The 22,432-nt window shown below is 47.1% G+C and overlaps 2 protein-coding genes across 5 annotated transcripts in view; one reads left to right on the top strand and one right to left on the bottom strand.

Annotated features, from left to right (window-relative positions):
* Positions 1–22,432, top strand: part of LOC310705084 (uncharacterized protein) — a 242,403-nt gene that overhangs the window by 23,484 nt on the left and 196,487 nt on the right. The gene's annotated exons all lie outside the window — the stretch shown is intronic.
* Positions 1–22,432, bottom strand: part of LOC310705024 (uncharacterized protein) — a 275,548-nt gene that overhangs the window by 63,917 nt on the left and 189,199 nt on the right. For 2 of the 4 annotated variants that reach the window (XM_083499263.1, XM_083499262.1), the window contains one exon: positions 12,470–12,596. In XM_083499263.1, the coding sequence (XP_083355389.1) occupies positions 12,470–12,596 (127 nt within the window). The other 2 variants (XM_083499265.1, XM_083499267.1) reach the window with 2 other exon arrangements.

Raw genomic sequence — 22,432 nt, 5'->3', positions numbered from 1 at the left:
ACTGGGTTCAGCCACAGCCTCCCTTCTCCCTTGAGAAGACTTTGCACCCGTCACCTGGTGACGTATTTCCTTTTCCTTGAAAAATTCCTCCAGAGCAGACCCAGTAAACTGTGACCCTTGGTCGCTCTTGAACCCTTGCACCCTGGTGGAGAACCTTCGTTCCACCTCCGCAACCCAATCCTGGATCAGTTGCGCCACCTCCCCTTGTGATTTGAGAGAGAAACACCAGCCAACCTGGCTGTGGTTACCTGTCAGCGACAGCACATACCTGGCCCCACCCAGACTCTCAGACCTCTTGGGTCCTGACAGATCTGTGTGAACAAGCTCAAAGGGCTCTTTGGTTACCCTCCCAAACCCGGGAAAACCAAGCACCTTTGCACCTTTGCATGCCCTGCACCCTTGGGACCTCCCACATTTCCGGAGCTTGTACCCTTTTGTGCACCTGTGCAACTTTTGCACATCTTTGGGAACCTTAGCACACTGCGCCTGTGCTTTTTCAGCATTCCCACCACCCTCCATAGGTGACTCCAGAACAAAGAAATTGTTCTTGCTCTTCGCCATGTTGACCCGTTGTCGCCCCCCTCTGAAAATGGAACAGGTGTCATTTTCAAAGCACATTTTTGAACCCCTGCTTCGTTAGAGCAGATACAGATAACCGACAACTATTCAGTCCCGGCACAACGCAGATCTCTAGCTCCTCCTGTGAAGGAGAGAAAAAACACGTTAGCCAATAAAACAATTGTTCCTGTTGAAAACAGCCCTGCAGTTCCGCAGCTTGCCTATCAGGTGCTGCCTGATAGCAGAAACCAAAACACCCAGCGTGTCATCGTGTCCTGGCTGGAGTTGTTTTTTACAGTTGCCATAGAAGCAACAAACGTCCCGCTGCCTCCGTCCTTGGCAGCGTCCGAAAACCGCAACATCCTGCGTCGCTCTGAAGACTGGACTTATCTCAGAGTTCCCAGACAACTCTGCAGCATGTATCTCCCGCTGCAGCAGATGGCTGGCCTTGAAGCCTGTCAATGACGAACTCCGGAGGAAAAATACTGCTCCGGGGCTCCTCCCAGCTGGCCTCCTTCTCCTTCTTCCGGAAAAGCACTCCTTGCCAGCTCCGCCCCCTTTGAACCTCCACTTCATTCCAGCACGTACAGTGGAAAACTTTAAACGTGCCTTTGGAAACCTTCCGCCCCCCCGACCTGCTCAGCAGCACTCCTTGTGGCTAAAGCATCAGGGACAGGGGCTCCAGCCATCTTTAGGCTTTTGTATTCCTTCTCCAGGGCTCTGGCCTCCTGCTGAAGCTTCACAGCAAACACAGCAGTACATTTCCAAGTGCCAATAGTCCCTTTGCCCCCCCTCTGGGGCCCACAGCCTTTCCCAGCTGTGCACCGGCTCTCACGTAGGTGATCAGCGCCATCTTGTCTTTCTGTCCTGAAGCAGCCATCTCCCGGCCCTTGCTTTCCGCCTCCAGCCTCACAAACACCCTGGAGCGCTGAACGGCCTCTGGCTTCCTGGGACCCAGAACAGTAGACTTCAGATCAGCAGCCAGGTTGCCCAACTTCTTAAAGTGAGCCTCCCACAGTCCTCCAAGACCTGGCAGCCTGCCATCCTCTTCCATTCTCCCAAGGGGCCCCAAGCTTACTTACAAACAATTTCAGCTTCTCTGGCTCTCCCTTCTCCGTGGAGAAACGATACCCTGCTGTTCTCAGCTCCTGGCTCCACAGCAAACCTCTGCTTTTTTTCAGCCAGCTGCTTTCAAACTCCGCAGCTGCTCCTTTGCCTCTTAACACCAGGCAAAAAGTCCTTCCGCCTCCTGCCGGCCCCCTGCTCGACACCGCAGATCAAAGCTCCCGGCAGTATCTTCCGTGACAGTTTTACAAGCGATGATTTATGGATCCATAACCTGTGACTTTTGGTTATTAGCCGTGACCCCCGCTAATTGATTTACGAACCTCGATTAGCGATATATGGCTGCCCGGTCCGGCGCGCTTCCCTCAGCTGCGCCACTCAGTCACGGCTCAGCAGAGTTTCACACAGCGGTGTAGAACTGTCACCAGCTTGATTCAGCTTCCAGACAAACACACACAGCACCGGTTTGTCTATTTACAGCTCTTTATTCCAACATTTCCCCCAGGGATTTCCTGGGCTCCTCTCCGCCATTACAGGCTACGTCTTTTCCCCACGGAACACAGAGTGGGACTGGCAAACTTTTTTGCCCAAACTCCTCCCAGCTTCGAAAGCTGACGTCAGAATGCTGAGGCATCATGGGAACAACTTAACCAGTTAAGTTCCAACTCCCACATTTATCATAATTGTCTTTAAATAGGTTTACATTTTTAGAAGTCAAGTTCACACCCAAATATTTCACCTTTTTTGTTATTGTTAAACCTGTTTCCCTCTGAAAGTTGTCTTTTTCTGCCATTGTTAGATTTTTCTCTAACACTTTGGTTTTTTGCATATTCAGTTTAAATCCTGCTACTTGACCAAATTCCTCAATTAGTTCTAAGACTCTTTTAGTACTAGTCTCTGGCTGTTGCAAAGTCAATACCAAATCATCTGCAAACGCCCTTAGTTTATAGTCTTTTGCTCCGAGCTGAACGCCTTTAACCAATTGGTCCCCTCTAATCATGTTCAGCAAGACCTCCAGGACTGTTATGAAAAGTAAGGGTGATATTGGGCATCCCTGTCGTGTACCTTTTTCTATAGGAATCTCTTCCGTTACCACATTGTTAACGATCAACTTTGCTTTTTGCTTAGAATATATAGCACCTATACCGTTTTCAAATCTTTGGCCTACCCCCATCCCTTGGAGATTCTTCTTCATAAAGGTCCAACCAATGTTATCAAAGGCTTTCTCCGCATCCACAAAAATTATCACTGCCTTTCTATTAATATTTACTTCCAACAATTCTAAAATGTCTATAATGTTCCTTACATTGTCTGACATATGTCTCCCTGGGAGAAAGCCTGTTTGGTCCTTATGAATCTCCTGCACCAAAACTCTCTTCAGTCTTTTTGCTAGAATGTCTGCAAAGATTTTGTAATCCACATTGAGTAATGATATAGGGCGGTAGTTTTTGACCTGATTCTTTTCAGTCTCTGTTTTCGGTATAAGTGAAATAAAAGCTTCTTTCCACGATTCGGGTGCCTTTTTCCCTTCCAAAATTTCATTACAAACTTCCTTCAGTGGTTGTATTATCCAATCCTTCAGTGTCTTATAGTATCTAGCAGTCAAACCATCTGGGCCTGGAGATTTTCCCAGTTTCATCTTCTGAATGGCGTCCTCTATTTCTTGTCCTGTTATTTTCTCATTCAAAATCCTTTTACTTTGATCTGAGATCTTTGGTAATCCGTGCTTTTTAATAAATTCTTCTATTTCCTGCTCATTAACCGGCCCTTGTGCATATAGTTTCCTAAAGAAACTTTGAAAACAGTTATTTATCTCATTTGGTTTGTGGATAATTTTTCCTTCCATTTCCAAACTTGTCACAGTATTCAATTTTTGTCTCTTTTTCAGTTGCCATGACAGGAGTTTCCCACATTTGTCTGCCGATTCAAATGTTCTTTGTCTCATTTGCTTTATCTTCCATTCTATTTCTTGATTCATCAGTTCCATATATTGTGTCTGGTAATACTTTATTTCTCTCAAAATCTCGTGAGACTTTGGTTTGGACCTCAATTTCTTCTCGGCTTCTTTTATCTTTTCCAAAAGTTTTTCTTTTCTCTCATTCTGTTTTTTCCTCTTTATGGAGTTTTGTTGTATTAGGAAACCTCGCATCACGGCCTTACTAGCGTCCCAAATTGTTCTTTTTTCCACATCAGTTCTCAAATTTATTTCAAAATAGTCTTTCAGTGCTTTTTGGGCCTTTTTGTAAATCTCTTCATCTCTAAATAGGGCGTCATTCATCCTCCATCTGAAGGTTCCAGTTGTTGTTAGTTTCATCTCTATCTTCACTGCGTTGTGGTCGGAGCAAGTCTTTGGGCAGATTTCTGCTTTTTTTATCTTCGGTGCCATACAGCTAGTTACCCAAATTTGGTCAATCCTTGTCCAGGTCATCTTTGCTTCAGAAAAGAAAGTTCCCTCCCTCTCCAGAGGGTTCTTTACTCTCCAAATGTCAATCAAATCCAGTATTTCAGTCATTTCAAAAAAGGTCTTTGGAAGTCTCCCATCATTGGAGATTGTCTGTCTCTGTGCCTTATCCATGTTAGTGGAAACAACACCATTCATGTCTCCCATCATTATAATTTTAAAGTCCAGATAATCCATTAAAGTCTCATGCAACTTCTTGAAGAATTCCGCCTTCCCCTCATTTGGTACATATATTCCCAATATCATAATTTTTTCTCCTTGAACTTGTATTTCTATTGCCAGGTATCTTCCTTGTTCGTCTTTAAAGATCATTTTAGGAGCCAATTTCTCTTTTGCATAAATCACAACACCTCTTTTTTTAACTTTATCTGATGAGATGAATTCTTGTCCAAGCCTCTTATTTATAAGTAGTTTCCTATGTGTCCTGGTCACATGCGTTTCTTGTAGGCAAATTAAGTCCAATTGCTCTCTTTTCAAAATATGAAAGACTTGGCGCCTCTTCCTGGGGAGGTTAAGACCATTACAATTCCAACTAAGAAGTTGCAGAGACATTTTGGTACTATGTACCTACTCCTCCAACTGCTCCAAGTTTTTGTTCCTCCTCCGATGGTAGTAAAAGTCCAAATGAGAGATTTGCAATATCTGTCGGTTCTTTCTCTACTGTTGTGTCTACTGTTCCTTTCTGTAGATCCTCCTGGTTTCTTTCCAAAAACAATTCTTTGTCTTGAACTGTTTTTATTTTAATCTTCCTTCCTGTGTAGTTAAAGGACAGTCCTTGTGGGAACTCTCACCTGAAAGGTATGTTGTTCTTCTTCAGCAGGTAAACCAGATCTTTGTAGAAGGTCCTTATCACCAAAATGTATTTAGGGATGTCTTTAAAGATCTGAACTTGACAGTTCTGGATTACAAGAGCCTTTTGGTAATGTAAATCTAGTATTTTGTCTCTTTCTTCTTTAGATCTCAATGTAATCAAGCAGTCCCTGGGTTTCTTGCCTTGCCTTCTGCCCAGCCGGAAGGCCGTTGTTATTTCAAATTCTTCCTCCTGAAATTCGTCCTGCCAAAATTCCAAAATATTTTCTGTAAGGAATTCTGCAAGACTATCTTTCTCCTCCTCTGGAACTGATCTTAATTTAAGATTTTTCTCCTTTCTCTGAAGTTCCCACAAAGACAAGGTTGCATCATGTTCATTCACCTTTTTTGTGATTGGCGCAAGCTCCCTCTTAGTTTCTTCTGCTGTGTCTTTTGCACTTTGAGCAATCTTTCTTGTTTCTGAATTTTCTTGAATAAGCTTATTTATAGAGTCTGTATTAGAGGCTACGCTTGCCGTGTTCAAGTCCAATCTTGTTGTCAGGTCATTCAATTTTTTTGTATTCTCCGCTGACTGCTTTGTCAGTGCTTCCAAAGACTGATTTATTTTGAGCAATGCCTGTGTCATTGACTCCATAGATGCAGTTGGTGCTTTTTCCTGTCCAGCTGGTGTTGTGCCTTGCATAGAGCCCCTTTTCTTTTGAGTTTGCTGAGTTTGTTTTGCTTTGGATCTAGTTGTTATCTCATCTGGTTGGCTACTCATGTCCTCAAGGTCAATTCTCACAGGAAAGGCTTAGAAGTGGAAAGTTCCACTCTTTCCCTCTCACAGTAACAAATTTTCTTTAAGTCCTCTAGAGGGAGCATTTAATTGTATCCAGTTTAGAAAGTCAGAAACACATAAGGTAGGGAACAAAGAATCCAAAAAACAGAGTCCAAAAGTCCACAATCAAAACACTTTTTACAGTTTCAATATCCTGAGATGTTCACAAAATAACTCCATTAAAGTCTTATAACTTTGTTTCAGGCAAAACCCCCACTTTGTATCCAGTTTAAATTGACAGTTCAGTTGCCCGGTGCTAGCTCCGGCAGCCCGACTCAGGGTTTTGACAGTGAAAGATCTCTTTCCTCCTCTCCTTCACGCAGGTTTATAAATTTCACTCTTACTCCCCCCCCTTCTCCTGCTTACTGGGGGGAAGTTTAAGTCCGATGTCAGGTTTTAAACAACTTAGAAGTTAGTCTTCATTTAAATGCAGCTTTGTTCTTTCGTTGCTTTATTTACATGCAGTCCGGGGAGGCAGACTTCCTTACTTTATGCCTTTCCCGTTTTCAGCCAAATTTCAAAAATTCCACTTTAAATGTCCCGTTCCGTCTGTCAATCTTACTCACGGGTTTTGCAGTCCAAATTCAGTTTCAGGAAAGAATCGGCGCTCTCTGTTCAATGGCGACGCGGCTTCACTCTGCAGGCTGGGTGACGACTCTCAGCACCGCGCTCACACCCGATGCCGCTCCGAAGCCTTTAAAAAGGCTCTTTCACAGTATCGGGGGGCGCAAAAGGTGCCCGCCGAGTCTCCTTGTTTACAGGCTTCAGCGCCTGTAATTTTAGGGGTCCCCCGCTCGCCGTAGCGGGTCAGACCCGAACTTGCGGAGCAGTCCTCCCTCGGAGCTCGAGGCAAGGACCGCCATTAAACACTGGCGCCGACCGGAAGTCCGCAATTCAGCAGCTTCTCTTTCCAGTCTATTTCCTCTTGTTTGGTAGATTTACTCTTAAGTTCTTGTACAGATTCATCCAGTTCTTTATTTTTAAGTGAGAGGTCACTTATTTGTTTTTTTAAGTCTATTATTAGCTTTGAGTTTTGTTGGATGTTGCCAGCTAATATATCCAGCTAATCATTCAGGCTCTTTTCCATCCCCATTATAAGATCTTTTATGTCAGCATTGGGGTCTGTTTCAGCTGTTGATTGTCTTCTCACTTGTAGACCTGATCCAGATGTCAGTGTAGTTTGGTATTTTTTAGAACCCATATTTGTCTTATTCCTTTTGGTTCTGATCTAGATATCTTTATTTCAAACCAAGAATATATATATTCCCAAACTTTGAAAATGCTCTGTTTATAGTCTATAATTTGGTCCTTTTATTCCATCTGTTGGGATTGAAAGTCAGTTAAGATTCCGGTGGTTTTACCCTATGACATTATCAGTTCATCTCAAATATTTAATTTTCTAGAAGCTGAACTTGGTATTTCAGATGTCCTTTCGTGTATAGCTAGTTTTCTTTATGGTTGTGCTTCAAGCCTGTGTCTTAGCAGCATTTTTTAAATTATGGGAGTAATATGGGATTTTCCAATTTACTTGTGAGGTGGTTCTTCTTGTTTTGTTTCTCTAGCCTCTCTTTGTTGCAGTGACTGTTTCCGCCACTATTCTTCTTCCGGCTTTTTTCCCTTCTGAGGGCGATGACTCACTCTCCCCCCCCCCAGTGCCATTTTTGCCAGCTGCTTTCTTCCCTATTCCAGTCTTTTCCTCCTCCTTTCTCTCCCTTTGTATATCTCTTCCTCTTCCCTTTCACTTCTTTATCTTAATCTTTATCTTACCACCGCTGCCCGGTCTTCAAATCTTTCCTACTCCTTCTCTTTTCCACTGTATCCTCCACGTTCCTCCCCTTCCTTTTCCTTTTTCACTCACCCCTTTGTTTTACGCTGATCTCCTCCTCAATGGCCGCTGCTTTGTTGTCACCGCTGCTGCTTGCTATTTCAGCTCCTTGTCTCTCTCAACAGAGCGTCCCCCTGTAGAAGCAGGTACTTAGTATGTCTCAGTATTTATTTTCTGCCTCTTTACAAGGCTTATTTTCCACAACTTGATAAGTCTCAGAACGCTGAAGCTCCTCTCTCTATTAGCTTTACTGTCCTTTATAATGTTAAGTTATTCCATACTCCTTTTATTTTAATTTAAGCCAGCATTATTACCTTGTTCCTTCAGGAGTACTCATGATTTTACAGTTTTAGTTTGGAGCAGCCTGGTGCTTTTTCATTCGGGTCTCAGGGACGTCTCACAATCGGGTGTGCGATCTTTCTGCGCTGGGGTTCTTCCACCTCCCTCCACTTTTTGTGCTGAGACGGCAGAAAACCCCTTTATGCGCTGCTTGGATCGATTTTCTTCAGTCTGGAACCTCCTCTCAGACCTCTTCAGGGTTTGCTTCGCCCTCGCTCCCCTGTCTTTTTATCCCGTATCCATGATTTGGAGCGCTCTTACTGCAGCAAAGCGCTTTCCCTGACCCGGCGCTGAGCGCACCATGCCAGGAAGTTTTTCGTAATGGACAATTTTCATATGTTCTTGTTTTTGTTGATGATTGATTATTGCCACAGCAAATGACAGAGACAATGCACAGGTTGTAAAACACCTAAGCAAAGATGTTGCTTTATTATTTATACCCTGCTGATCTGGCTGGGTTTCCCTAGCCACTCTGGGCGGCTTCCAACAAACAACTAAAAATACATTAAAACATCAGACATTAAAAACTTCCCAAAACAGGTAGGTATTTGCCTGGCTCCTAAAGCTATAGAATGGAGGATTTCCCAACCTTTGTATGAATTCTCTGATGGGAAGTGAGATTGCAGGCCGAACTGAAGCTCTTTCCACATTCCACACACGGATGGGGTTTCTCCCTTGTATGAATTATTTGATGGGAAGTGAGAGAGGACCTCTGATTGAAGCTCTTTCCACATTCCATGCACTGATAGGGTTTTTCCCCTGTATGAATTCTTTGATGGGAAGTGAGATTGCAGCTCTTACTGAAGCTCTTTCCACATTCCACACACTGATATGGTTTCTCCCCTGTATGAATTATTTGATGGGAAGTGAGAGAGGAGCTATTAGTGAAGCTCTTTCCACATTCCACACACTGATAGTGTTTCTCCACTGTATGAATTTTCTGATGGGAAGTGAGCCTGTGGCTGTGACTGAAGCTATTTCCACATTCCACACACTGATAGGGTTTCTCCCCTGTATGAATTCTTTGATGGGAGGTGAGAGAGGATCTATGAGTGAAGTTCTTCCCACATTCCACACACTGATAGGGTTTCCCCCCTGCATGAATTCTTTGATGGGAACTGAGATTGTGGCTCTGACTGAAGCTCTTTCCACATTCCACACACTGATATGGTTTCTCCCCTGTATGAATTCTTTTATGGGAATTGAGAGAGGAACTCCTACTGAAGCTCTTTCCACATTCCACACACTGATATGGTTTCTCCCCTGTATGAATTCTTTTATGGAAAGTGAGAGTGGATCTATCAGCGAAGTTCTTCCCACAATCCACACACTGAGAGGGTTTCTCCCCTGTATGAATTCTTTGATGGGTATTGAGATAGGATCTCTGACGGAAGTTCTTCCCACAATCCACACACTGATAGGGTTTCTCCCCTGTATGAATTCTTTGATGGGAAGTGAAATGACGGCTCTGACTGAAGCACTTTCCACATTCCACACACTGATATGGTTTCTCCCCTGTATGAATTCTTTTATGGAAAGTGAGAGTGGATCTATCAGCAAAGTTCTTCCCACAATCCACACACTGATAGGGTTTCTCCCCTGTATGAATTCTTTGATGGGTATTGAGATGGTCGCTCCTACTGAAGCTCTTTCCACAATCCACACACTGATAGGGTTTCTCCCCTGTATGAATTCTCTGATGGGAAGTGAGATAGGAGCTATTAGTGAAGCTCTTTCCACATTCCATGCACTGATGGGGTTTCTTTCCGATGAGATTTTGTTGATGGGAACTGGAATGGGAGCTCTGACTGCAGCTCTCGCCACACTCCAAATTTTCACGTGGCTTCTCCTCTCTGGGGATTTTGTTGTGGTCACCCTTGCTCTCGATTTCCAATTCATCACAATCTGCAATGGAGACAAAAAGGGATTAGAGCCTTGGGAAGAAATGGAGAAGAACTGAAAGGAACTGTGTGTATGTTCATTACCTTTGTTGTTTGTCATTAACCAACATTTATTATTGGATTCTTATGGGTTGTTGAATGTTGCTTTGTTTGATATACAGTAGTGGCCAAAATTGTGGAAGCCTTTTGGAAAAAAAGTGTATTTCAGACGTTTGATGGTTCATAAAACCACTTCTTTTGGAGTAATATCATAAAATTATATATCAATGAAAAGATAATTTAATCAAGAATGTAATGCAATAATGATTGTTCAATTCAGATGTGGTAGGATGAAGAAGGGAGTCTATCCCAGCAGCGGAGAGAAAATGGCACTGTGATAGAAAGTCGCAAGAGCAGAAAAAGGAAATAACAGTCCCTGCTGAGTGAGAACAAAAGTGAAAGTCCTCAGTAACAATGTGCTGAGGCAAAGGCTACTTTAAAACAAAGAGCTGAAGAAGAGATAAGTAGAAACTTTGAATCTTATTTTGGGAGAAGACATATGAGGGAGAGAGGGAAGGTGGTTTAAGAAGTTTAAAGAGACATTTTACGAGGACAAAAAAAAGATTAGAAACAAATGGAATTTAAATAGAGGAAATTAAGCCACACGTGTTTATGCTTCATATATATTGCAAAGTGGATTATTGTTTTCTCCCCTGGCAGACTACTACTCTTTCTTTTAATGCTATTTTCTCCTCCCTGGGTCCTGACTCTTATTGACTTTTACTCCCTTTTACTCCCTCTCTGCTTTTCTTTTATCCTCATGAGGATTAAGCCAACAAGAGGCTAAGAAAAGGGAAGAGCTTAAATGCAATTTCCCCCTTTTTTTCGTTTTCTTTTGGATTTGATTTGGACACGAAAGGGCGATATAACACACTCCAATGGATTAGGCCAAAAAGAGGCCAAGAAAAGGAAATTTGAAATTTGATAATGGATATTGGGTTTAGAAGAAGAAGAAGAGTTTGGATTTGATATCCCGCCTTTCACTCCCCTTCAGGAGTCTCAAAGCGGCTAACATTCTCCTTTCCCTTCCTCCCCCACAACAAACACTCTGTGAGGTGAGTGGGGCTGAGAGACTTCACAGAAGTGTGACTGGCCCAAGGTCACCCAGCAGCTGCATGTGGCGGAGCGGAGACGCGAACCCGGTTTCCCAGATTACGTGACTACCGCTCTTAACCACTACACCACACTGGCTCTCACTGGTTTATCATTTTTGGATTGAGGCAGTAGAGATATATATTTTCATATATTATATATATATATATATATATATATATATATATATATATATATATATATATATATATATAATATTTTTTAAGTTGCCAACAGTGGACTTCAGCTCTCTATATTGGACAAACAGGCCAAACCTTACGCCAAAGAATAAACGGACATAAATCTGACATCAAGAATCACAAAACAGAGAAACCAGTAGGAGAACACTTCAATCTCCCAGGACATTCAATACAAGATCTCAAAGTAGCTGTTTTACTACAAAGGAATTTCAGAAATAGACTGGAAAGAGAAGCTGCTGAATTGCAACTCATTACCAAACTTAAAACTATGGAGGGACCTGGCCTGAACAAAGACATTGGATTCTTATCTCATTATACATAACTGAGCCATTTTTCACCTTCTCACCCCTTGCCTTTTCCTGTAAGACCTATTGCAGTCGTTAAGAGTCGTCAACAGGCTCATCTCAGCTATCTGCCAATCACCCATTCCCACCACCCTTCTGAGTAATACCCCTCCCCACCTTCTCACTATATAGAAGGATCTGGCAACTTCTGTTTCAGTGTATCTGAAGAAGTGTGCATGCACACGAAAGCTCATACCAAGAACTAACTTAATTGGTCTTTAAGGTGCTACTGGAAGGAATTTTTTTATTTTGACTATGGCAGACCAACACGGCTACCTATCTGTAACTGGAAATGTAAAGATGGAGACCTATATCATATGTGGTGGACATGCAAGAAAATGAAAAGATTCTGGGATCTAATATATAATGAATTAACGAAAATTGTTAGGTATACCTTTCCCAAAAAACCGGAGGCATTTTTATTAGGGATAATAGGGGACGAAATAAAAAAGGTTGATCATAAGTTATTTCAGTATGCAACGGTGGAGGCCAGGATTTTAGTTGCACAAAAATGGAAGACATCAGAAATCCCAAATGTTATGGAATGGCAGGTAAAATTATTTGAATATATGGAATTAGCAAAAATGACACATAGGATTAGAAACCAAAAAGGATCTACGTTTGTAGAAGAATGGAGTAAATTTGTAACATACATAGAAATTAATTGTAGAAGCTTAAGGACTACAGCAGGATTAGATTAACTCTTGTGATGTATATATAAAAAGCTCGCTGAAACTGTAAGAGATGAGAATTACTAAGAAAACCGTAACTGGGAAGGAGGGAGGTCGAGGCGTGATCTAGCGCAATGTAGATATGATGACAACATGTGTGATTGCAAAGAATGTTTTATTTAATTCTTTATTTATTATTTATCATTTTGTGTCAGTGTTTTGTTTTGTTTTTGTTTTTTGGAAAATGCCAATAAAAAAAAGAAAAGAAAGAAAATATATGAGGTTTGTCACATAGAGGTATTTTTTGAATTTCCAGGCAGATAGGATGATCCCACAGGGAGCCTTACCAAGAGAGGCCACGATCCCACAATTCTCCTCCATGACGTCCTTATGCAGAGCTCTCTGGTCAGGATCCAGCAACGCCCACTCCTCGTCCGTGAAACGAACAGTGACATCTTCAAAGCACACTGGACCCTGAAAGAAAAAGAGAAATGTCCTCATCTGAGACAGCAGAAATATAATCTGCTACACAATGCTCTGTTGTTTCTTTCCTCTTAATTGCTCTGTTATTTTATATATATATATATATATATATATATATATATATTTGTTTTCGTAGATTTTCACGGGTACAGGAATGCAGGTTTTGGTGTCCTCGGGTGTCTTCCCGTGTAAAAGTTAGACACCCCAACTTTTACACGGGAAGACACCCGAGGACACCAAAACCTGCATATATATATATATATATATATAATTTTAACTAATAAACTATAAAATGTACCACAAAACTTATCACTTATACAATCTTTTTAGACTTCCATCAGCACCTCTGATGATCCACCATTTTAACCACTTCTTATGCGTTTCTTAACTTTATATTGCCTTTACATCTCTTAAGAAATCATCCTCCCCCTTGTCCATTTTTTCCATACTTCTAATAATACTCCTCACAAAACTTCTTGCAACCCTACAAACGTCGTCTGTTCTTCACAATTACTTTTCAATTTACTCCAGTCTTCCGTGAATTTCTGGTCTTCTTGCCGGTTTAGAATTCTTCCTGTTCATAGCTGTCAACTTACAGATTTGAAAATAAGGGACCAGCAGCCAAAATAAGGGACCTGCAGCCTCACCTGTTCCAGGCACTCCAGTCTTCCTGTCCTCCTGCAGTCTGGTCAAACTCATGCTGGTAGCTTCGAGAACACCGTCCAACCAACTTTGTAACCAGAGGTTCAACTGAATAGAATCTGAATCACATGCACCATAAGGCCTATGCAGCCTCAACTTAAGATGGCTCCCCGGCCTGGCTTTGCACTGCAAAGTTTGCAGCAGCACGTGCAACAAAATGGCGTCCAGCATTCAAAAACCCCCTCAGCTTGCATTAACTAGCCACACACAAGGCATGCAAGCTCCACCCACCAGTCGTTCTTAGACTTCTTATTGGGTGAGCAACACAGTCAAGCAACACAGTTGGAGCCTCCCTCCTCCCTGGCTGGCAGGGAAGGAGGGAGAGGAGCTGCTTCCTTTGAAATTTAAGGGACATTTAAGGGACATCCATCAATAAGGGACAGCAGCGGGACATGGCGCTGGAATAAGGGACTGTCCCTTCAAATAAGGGACACTTGACCGCTATGTTCCTGTTAGTTTATCTAATTCTGCTGTGTTGTTTCAATAGGATTGCTTTGCTGCACATTTTAATTATGGGTAGCTATTTTGACGTTTTAATTGAATTATTTTATTCTGCATTTTAACTGTGGGTATTCGTCTTTGTCCAAACAGGTGGTTCTCCAGCTTATGTTTTCCACGTTATTCTGCCTATGCAACATCCCAGTTTCCCCGATGGAAGGATCCACTTTCTCCTCTCCTCGTGAGTTGTTCTGGAGAGGTTCCCTTCCAACGCCCTAGAGCCAAATTCAAGGGGTTCATGGGGGCATGAAGAGGGGGAGGAATGGGGGGCAGGCCCCATTTCGCAGCAGATGGGGCTGGCTAGGTGAACCCTGGAAATTATTTGAACTCGTCTGTCCGCTGCTTAGAAGCCTATTTTAGCATTCACTGATGAATACAGAAATACAAGAAGCCTAGTTTGGATGGCCATCTGTCTTGGAGGATCTAGCTGAGACTCCTGCAATGCAGGGGGTGGGGCTTGATGACCCTTGGGGTCTCTTTCAACTCTAGGATTCCATGAAAACTGAAACTACAGATGAATCCTGCTGGCGACATTCAGAAGGCTGGTGTCACAGAGTTATCTGGGCAGGAAATCCGACCCATCGCAGCTGGAGTTAACTCTTTATCAGCAAGAACACGATATTCACAGTCTTGGCTGAGTTACAGGCTGAATGAGAAGAGCAGCTCATTCCCGGATGGGCTGTCAGTTTGCACTGTCAATCAATTAATGGACTAGTTGTCTAGGTAGAAGTTACTTTAGTGTGGAGGTATATGAAAAGTAAGATTATATAGTGCAAAGTTTGAAGAGAGTGAAGAGCCCGGCTCCCCACAACTTTCCAAGTCCCCCCCCCCCGGGGGTTTCTAGCATACGATCGAACAGTGCGCCAGTGTGCAGCCTGCCTTTGCTCCTCCATGTTAGACCTCTCCTGGCTCTGAGAGACATGCAGGGAGGGTGGATTCTGGCAGAAGGAGAGGGAGCCCCCGGTGGCTCCTCCTTCTCCTGACTCACCTCTGCCTCTCGACCTCCTTCCTCCCACTCGCCTTCTTCCTCTTCTGCCTCTGATTCTGCACTGCATTCTACCACAGAGTCTCCCAGCTCACTAAGCCACGTTACCCCATCAGCTTCTGACACCTCCTCTTCCCAGACTTCTCCTCTTCTCCATCTGACCGCTCATCTTCCTCCACCTCCACTCCTTGGGCTCTGAGACGTCTTCCTTTCCTGGTTCCCTGGCTGCTTCCTCCCACCATTCCTCTGTGCCCAACCAGTCCATGACATTGCTCCATCCCTCAGCCTCTGTCCCCACAAGGCGGCTTCCCCTGACCTGATCTGGTTCCACAGCCACTGCTTCCCTTCTGCCCCCATGAAAAGGAGGTTTTGCCAGCATCCTTCTGTCACCTGCAAGAGAAAAACGGTAAGCAGGATGCCAGGAGTGCCTGCTTCTCTCAGAGGTGTAACAGGGCATCTCTAACTACAGATGGGCCTTTCAGAAAACCTTTCTTGCTGAGTGCAGTTGGACGTTTGTGCCCATTTCATGTTAGTTGTGCAAAACTACTTCTCCCTTCCTTTGGACCCTTGTTCCCAACTGTCCTCCCCCCCCCCAAAAAGAACTCACAGATTAGTTGGAAAACCAACAGAACGAGACCAAACGGAGAAAAGCCACCTTCCTCCTTACCCAGTGGCCTCTCTCTGGTGTCCAACGGAGGCCTCTCTGCCTCACAGGAATCCAGGTCCATTACTGCAAAGAGATCCCTTTTCTGAAAGAGCAACAAGGATTCAAAACAGAGAATGAATGGCGAGAAATGTTAGAAAGAGAATGACAAAGACAGACGCTTTAAGGGTGTTAGATCTCATTCTATGGATGCTTTCCCAGAAAAAGGATGGGCCATCAGCAGACCATTATGGGATGTTTTCTGTCCTGTTTGGAGCCCCTTGGGAGTATCCAGAGGAAAGTCTCCCTCACCTGCTTCCTCTCCTCTGCCTGACTCAGGAGGAAACCTTCGGCCAGGGCCACCGCCTGGGAACTGGTCTCTGCTCCACAGTCCCTCACCCAGCTCTCCATCTCCGGAGGAAGGACAGCCAGGAACTGCTCCAAGATCACCAGGTCCAGCATCTCAGCTTTCGTGTGCCTTTCTGGCTTCAGCCATTGGTGGCAAAAGTGGTAGAGTCGGCTGCAAACCTCTCGGGGTCCTTTGGCCTCCTGGCAGCAGAACTGCCTCAACTGCTGGCTCTGCACCTCTGAGCGGAGGGTGCCCTCCTCACCCAGGAACATCTGCCCAGAGTTTTCCCAGAATCCCCCACTGCTCCCAGTTTGGTTGGCATGGCCTCTTCCTGCTCCAGGGCCAGTTGGGTCTTGCTCATCCATCTGTGCTCTCAGGAAGTCTCTAAGAGATTGGAAGGAACCCTTTGGTCTTCTGCCAAGTTCTGCCTGTGCTAATGAGGTGCTAGCAAATCCTATAAAGCAAATACATTGATTAGTTACAGAATTTTTATTTTTTTTTTATTTTTTTTATTTTTTTTTTTTATAAAATTTTTATTGGTTTTACAACATTTTTAAGAAAAACAAACAAACATTTTTAATAGTTACAGAATTTTTAGGTCAGAAGAAGAGAAATGTTCCTTGAGCAAGCACGGATGAGTCTTCCTAGGAACCAGGGCGGGACTGTACCAAACCATGAGATATCTTCTGAAAAAGAAGACGGAGGAGGAGGAGAGAAGAGGAAGAAGAAGAAGAAGGAGATGAGGAGGAGGAGGAGGAGGAGGAGGAGGAGGAGGAGGAAGCAGCCTCTAGCTCTCCTAGGAGGAAGATTGCAATACAAAATGTGGAGGCAACTGAAGGGATTTCTCTGAGGTGAATCAGTCTAGTTGCTCCTGCCTTCGAGTAAATGCAAGAAGTCAGAACTGACTGACAAGGGAATAATTTGTATCTTGTGGGAAATGGATACTTGGCTCTAGTGGGGGTCCTCACCTGGGGGTCCTCAGGAGTTGCTCTCCCCCCACCCCCACCCCCACTCCCCTGCTTCTGTCCCCTTTTCTTGCACTTGGTCTCTCTGCCGCTCTCCAGACAGACTCCTGGGGTGGGGTCCCTTTTTCTTTGCTCTGAGGGCCAGGAATGTATCTGGACAAGGGTCAAGTGGGTGGGGCCAAAGAAATCTCCCTTGAAGCTTCGGGTGAAGGGCAGGAAATTTATTATTCTATTAGATATCTTAACACACGCACAGCCATTGATGCCAAGGTCCCTGGAGGGTCAGGGAGTAGCAGCGCCCATTTCCGGCTGCTTTGCCAGCAACAATCCCTTTGGGGGAGAGAGGATGTGGTCCTGGGATGCCCTGCTCTGGGTGCGAGGGGATTGCTGCCGTGGCCTCCATGGGGAGCTGCCCTGGGAGACACTGGGAAACTGGTCCCCAATGCAGCAGCCAGACTCTGGGCTGGGATCCCTCTCTTTACTCCTCTCCTTTCTCTCCCATCTTTCATTCCTCCCTCCCTGTGGGGGTTTCTGGGGGGGGGGCTAGTCCACCTCCTCGTCCAGCTTTGGAAAACCATTTGCACATGTTCCCTCTGTTGTGTAATGGGACTCCTTTGTTGTGCAGTGATGCCAAGAGACGTCACAGAGAGTCAAAGTTCTAGGGACTCCTTAGTTTGAAGAAGGAGATTTCGGGGGAGTCATTGTTTTTCTGAAGGGGGGGGGGGCGGAAGGCCAAATGAGTTTGGGATCCTCTGATCTGCAGGAAGGAGAGCGTGGCAGACCTGGCCCCTCCCTGGCAGGACCCTCTCCTCCCTGACTTGGGGTCCCCCCCTGCAGGAACAGATCAGGCCCCCCAGGCCCCCTCCCCTGCTGCAGCCCTGGGACCCCCACCAGATCCCAGAGAGAGAGGAGACTCACCAGATCCCAGAGAGAGAGAGGAGACTCACCAGATCCCAGGAGGGGAGAGCGAGGCAGCCCTTGCAGGAGAGACACCCAAGCAGGAAAGGACTGGGGGGGGGGGTGGCTGGGCTCGGCAGGACCTGCCCCCCCCCCGTCCGCTTCCTGTCCGCTCTAGGAAAGCAGTTCGGTTCCCTTTAACCCTTGCAAGGCCAGTTCGCCCAGCTCTGCCCTCTCTCGCCTTTCTGAACCTGAGCTCTTTATTCTTTTGAATGGCTCTAAGGGGGCAGCTTCCCCCTGGCTCTCCCTTTTGGGGGGGGCCTTTGGCTCTTGGCTGGGCTCTGAGCATCTCCCTCGGTCCCTTTGGGGGGGCCTTTGGCTCTTGGCTGGGCTCTGAGCATCTCCCTCGGTCCCTTTTGGGGGGGGCCTTTGGCTCTTGGCTGGGCTCTGAGCATCTCCCTCGGTCCCTTTTGGGGGGGCCTTTGGCTCTTGGCTGGGCTCTGAGCATCTCCCTCGGTCCCTTTGGGGGGGCCTTTGGCTCTTGGCTGGGCTCTGAGCATCTCCCTCGGTCCCTTGGGGGGGGCCTTTGGCTCTTGGCTGGGCTCTGAGCATCTCCCTCGGTCCCTTTGCGGGGGGGCCTTTGGCTCTTGGCTGGGCTCTGAGCATCTCCCTCGGTCCCTTTGGGGGGGCCTTTGGCTCTTGGCTGGGCTCTGAGCATCTCCCTCGGTCCCTTTTGGGGGGCCTTTGGCTCTTGGCTGGGCTCTGAGCATCTCCCTCGGTCCCTTTTGGGGGGGCCTTTGGCTCTTGGCTGGGCTCTGAGCATCTCCCTCGGTCCCTTTGGGGGGGCCTTTGGCTCTTGGCTGGGCTCTGAGCATCTCCCTCGGTCCCTTTTGGGGGGCCTTTGGCTCTTGGCTGGGCTCTGAGCATCTCCCTCGGTCCCTTTGGGGGGGCCTTTGGCTCTTGGCTGGGCTCTGAGCATCTCCCTCGGTCCCTTGGGGGGGGCTTTGGCTCTTGGCTGGGCTCTGAGCATCTCCCTCGGTCCCTTTTGGGGGGGGGCCTTTGGCTCTTGGCTGGGCTCTGAGCATCTCCCTCGGTCCCTTGGGGGGGGGGCTTTGGCTCTTGGCTGGGCTCTGAGCATCTCCCTCGGTCCCTTGGGGGGGGGGCTTTGGCTCTTGGCTGGGCTCTGAGCATCTCCCTCGGTCCCTTTTGGGGGGGGCCTTTGGCTCTTGGCTGGGCTCTGAGCATCTCCCTCTGTCCCTTTTTTGGGGGGGACCTTTGGCTCTTGGCTGGGCTCTGAGCATATCCCTCGGTCCCTTTTTGGGGGGGCCTTTGGCTCTTGGCTGGGCTCTGAGCATCTCCCTCGGTCCCTTTTGGGGGGGCCTTTGGCTCTTGGCTGGGCTCTGAGCATCTCCCTCGGTCCATTTGGGGGGGCCTTTGGCTCTTGGCTGGGCTCTGAGCATCTCCCTCGGTCCCTTTTGGGGGGGCCTTTGGCTCTTGGCTGGGCTCTGAGTATCTCCCTCTGTCCCTTTTGGGGGGCCTTTGGCTCTTGGCTGGGCTCTGAGCATCTCCCTCTGTCCCTTTTTTGGGGGGGGCCTTTGGCTCTTGGCTGGGCTCTGAGCATCTCCCTCGGTCCCTTTGGGGGGGGCCTTTGGCTCTTGGCTGGGCTCTGAGCATCTCCCTCGGTCCCTTGGGGGGGGCCTTTGGCTCTTGGCTGGGCTCTGAGCATCTCCCTCGGTCCCTTTTGGGGGGGCCTCTGGCTCTTGGCTGGGCTCTGAGCATCTCCCTCGGTCCATTTGGGGGGGCCTTTGGCTCTTGGCTGGGCTCTGAGCATCTCCCTCGGTCCCTTGGGGGGGCCTTTGGCTCTTGGCTGGGCTCTGAGCATCTCCCTCGGTCCCTTTGGGGGGGCCTTTGGCTCTTGGCTGGGCTCTGAGCATCTCCCTCGGTCCCTTTTGGGGGGGCCTTTGGCTCTTGGCTGGGCTCTGAGCATCTCCCTCTGTCCCTTTTGGGGGGGGCCTTTGGCTCTTGGCTGGGCTCTGAGCATCTCCCTCTGTCCCTTTTTTTGGGGGGGCCTTTGGCTCTTGGCTGGGCTCTGAGCATCTCCCTCGGTCCCTTTGGGGGGGGCCTTTGGCTCTTGGCTGGGCTCTGAGCATCTCCCTCGGTCCCTTTTGGGGGGGCCTTTGGCTCTTGGCTGGGCTCTGAGCATCTCCCTCGGTCCCTTTGGGGGGGGGCTGTGGCTCTTGGCTGGGCTCTGAGCATCTCCCTCGGTCCCTTTTTTGGGGGGGCTTTGCCTCTTGGCTGGGCTCTGAGCATCTCCCTCAGTCCCTTTTTGGGGGTCCTTTGGCTCTTGGCTGGGCTCTGAGCATCTCCCTCAGTCCCTTTTTTGGGGGGGCCTTTGGCTCTTGGCTGGGCTCTGAGCATCTCCCTCGGTCCCTTTTGGGGGGGTTCTTTGGCTCTTGGCTGGGCTCTGAGCATCTCCCTCAGTCCCTTTTTGGGGGGTCCTTTGGCTCTTGGCTGGGCTCTGAGCATCTCCCTCTGTCCCTTTTTGGGGGGTTCTTTTGGCTCTTGGCTGGGCTCTGAGCATCTCCCTCGGTCCCTTTGGGGGGGTCTTTGGCTCTTGGCTGGGCTCTGAGCATCTCCCTCGGTCCCTTTTTGGGGGGCCCTTTGGCTCTTGGCTGGGCTCTGAGCATCTCCCTCGGTCCCTTTGGGGGGGCCTTTGGCTCTTGGCTGGGCTCTGAGCATCTCCCTCGGTCCCTTTGGGGGGGCCTTTGGCTCTTGGCTGGGCTCTGAGCATCTCCCTCGGTCCCTTTGGGGGGGGGCCTTTGGCTCTTGGCTGGGCTCTGAGCATCTCCCTCGGTCCCTTTGGGGGGGTCTTTGGCTCTTGGCTGGGCTCTGAGCATCTCCCTCGGTCCCTTTTTGGGGGGCCCTTTGGCTCTTGGCTGGGCTCTGAGCATCTCCCTCGGTCCCTTTGGGGGGGGCCTTTGGCTCTTGGCTGGGCTCTGAGCATCTCCCTCGGTCCCTTTGGGGGGGGGCCTTTGGCTCTTGGCTGGGCTCTGAGCATCTCCCTCGGTCCCTTTCGGGGGGGGGGCCTTTGGCTCTTGGCTGGGCTCTGAGCATCTCCCTCGGTCCCTTTGGGGGGGCCTGTGGCTCTTGGCTGGGCTCTGAAGCAGAGGAGCAGCGCAGCCCAGGCTGGAGTGCAGCGGGAGAAACGCCGCCGCTCTGGGTGGGGAGAGAGAGCCGTGCTGCAGCTGGAGGAAGAAGCCGGCCCGGGAGGCCGGGGGGGGGGGGAGGGAGAGTCCAGGGCTTGGGGACACCTCCCTTTTGAGGGGGGGATGGTCAGGAGTTGTTGAGCTTTTTGGACGGAAATAACTCAAAATAATGAGCTCCGATGCTAAACGGCTGCTTCCCTTCTCAAAATCAGTTGTTACTTATTTTTCCAGAATACAGTGGTACCTCAGGTTACAGACGCTTCAGGTTACAGACTCCGCTGACCCAGAAATAGGACCTCAGGTTAAGAACTTTGCTTCCGGATGAGAACAGAAATTGTGCAGCAGAGGCAGCAGGAGGCCCCATTAGCTAAAGTGGTGCTTCAGGTTAAGAACAGACCCCCAGAACAAATTAAGTACTTAACCCGAGGTACCACTGTGAATACTACAGTATAAGGCTGAACTCTCTTTCTGCGGCTTCTCTCTCATCCCCTCCCTCAGTTATGAGGGGTCTTTCCGTGAGGTACTTTGTTTTTTTTTATATAAAATTTTTATTTGGTTTTCTGCTTTTATAAAGACAAAACATACACAAAGAAAAAACAAAAGACAAAAACATGTATAAAATCAGCAAATCCCCATTTCATAACCTTGTTCCCTGACTTCCCCCCACCCCCCCTCATGCATCCCAGTTTCAAGATTATGTCAGCAAGTTGATATTTCTCCTCTTAACAATCTTATTCATCTTATTTCCTTTTTTATAATAAAAATTAATTTTCATAAGTTGGACTTAAGTTCTCTTCCATCGATTTTCATTTTATCTTAATTAAGAGTCATCTTAACCAAACCTAAAAGTCTTGAGAGTTTTTAAGAGTCTCTTCTTCCCTCCCTCCCATCCCCGGTTTTTGTCCCTTCCCAATATAAATCCAAATTCGAAGTTCTCAGCCTGGGTTCCTCACGTCCGAGGCTTTCAAATCTATTTCCGTTCCTCTCCGCCTGTCCTGTTGGTAGTCCTTTATAGCAGTCGTCAGATCTGGGAAAAGTTCTTTCACCATCAAAGTATGTCCTCTTCCGACAAGAAGATTCAAAGGTAGCTGCTGAAATATTTCCACAAAGTCTATCTCTTCCAAGTCTAAGTCCAAACGGAGGCCCCAATCATATTTCTTTATTTTAAATTCCTGTACTCCATTTTGTCTTGGGGCCTCCTCCTTCTTCTTCTGTATCTCTCGCAGACTTGTGGTGGATATGTTCCCAGCGTCTCCTTGCTTGTATTCCACAGATGTCAACTTTTGGTTGTTGCTTCCCAGGGTTACTTCTTCTTTTTCTTGTTGTTTAGTCTCTTCCAGCTCTGTAGATATTGTTTCCCAATCAGCTGTGGATTCTTTCTCATTAAGGTCCTCAATACAAAGAGCAGAGTTGCCTGTTCCCAAGGTCATAGTCTCAAGTTGTTTGTTCATGGCCAAGCTCTGCTCCTGTAAGATTCCCACCAATTGAAACATCCTTTCGATTTCCACTAGTAACTTTCCTTCCACAGCCATTGTATCCATTGTAGTTTCACAGAGTTCCCCCTAGGGGGAATCTGGTTACT

The sequence above is a fragment of the Podarcis liolepis genome, assembly GCF_965112155.1.
Source record: "Podarcis liolepis genome assembly, chromosome: 4".
Taxonomy (NCBI): Eukaryota; Metazoa; Chordata; class Lepidosauria; order Squamata; family Lacertidae; genus Podarcis; species Podarcis liolepis.
Note: the sequence above shows the minus strand (reverse complement) of the source record. Positions and strands in the feature narration are given on the sequence as shown.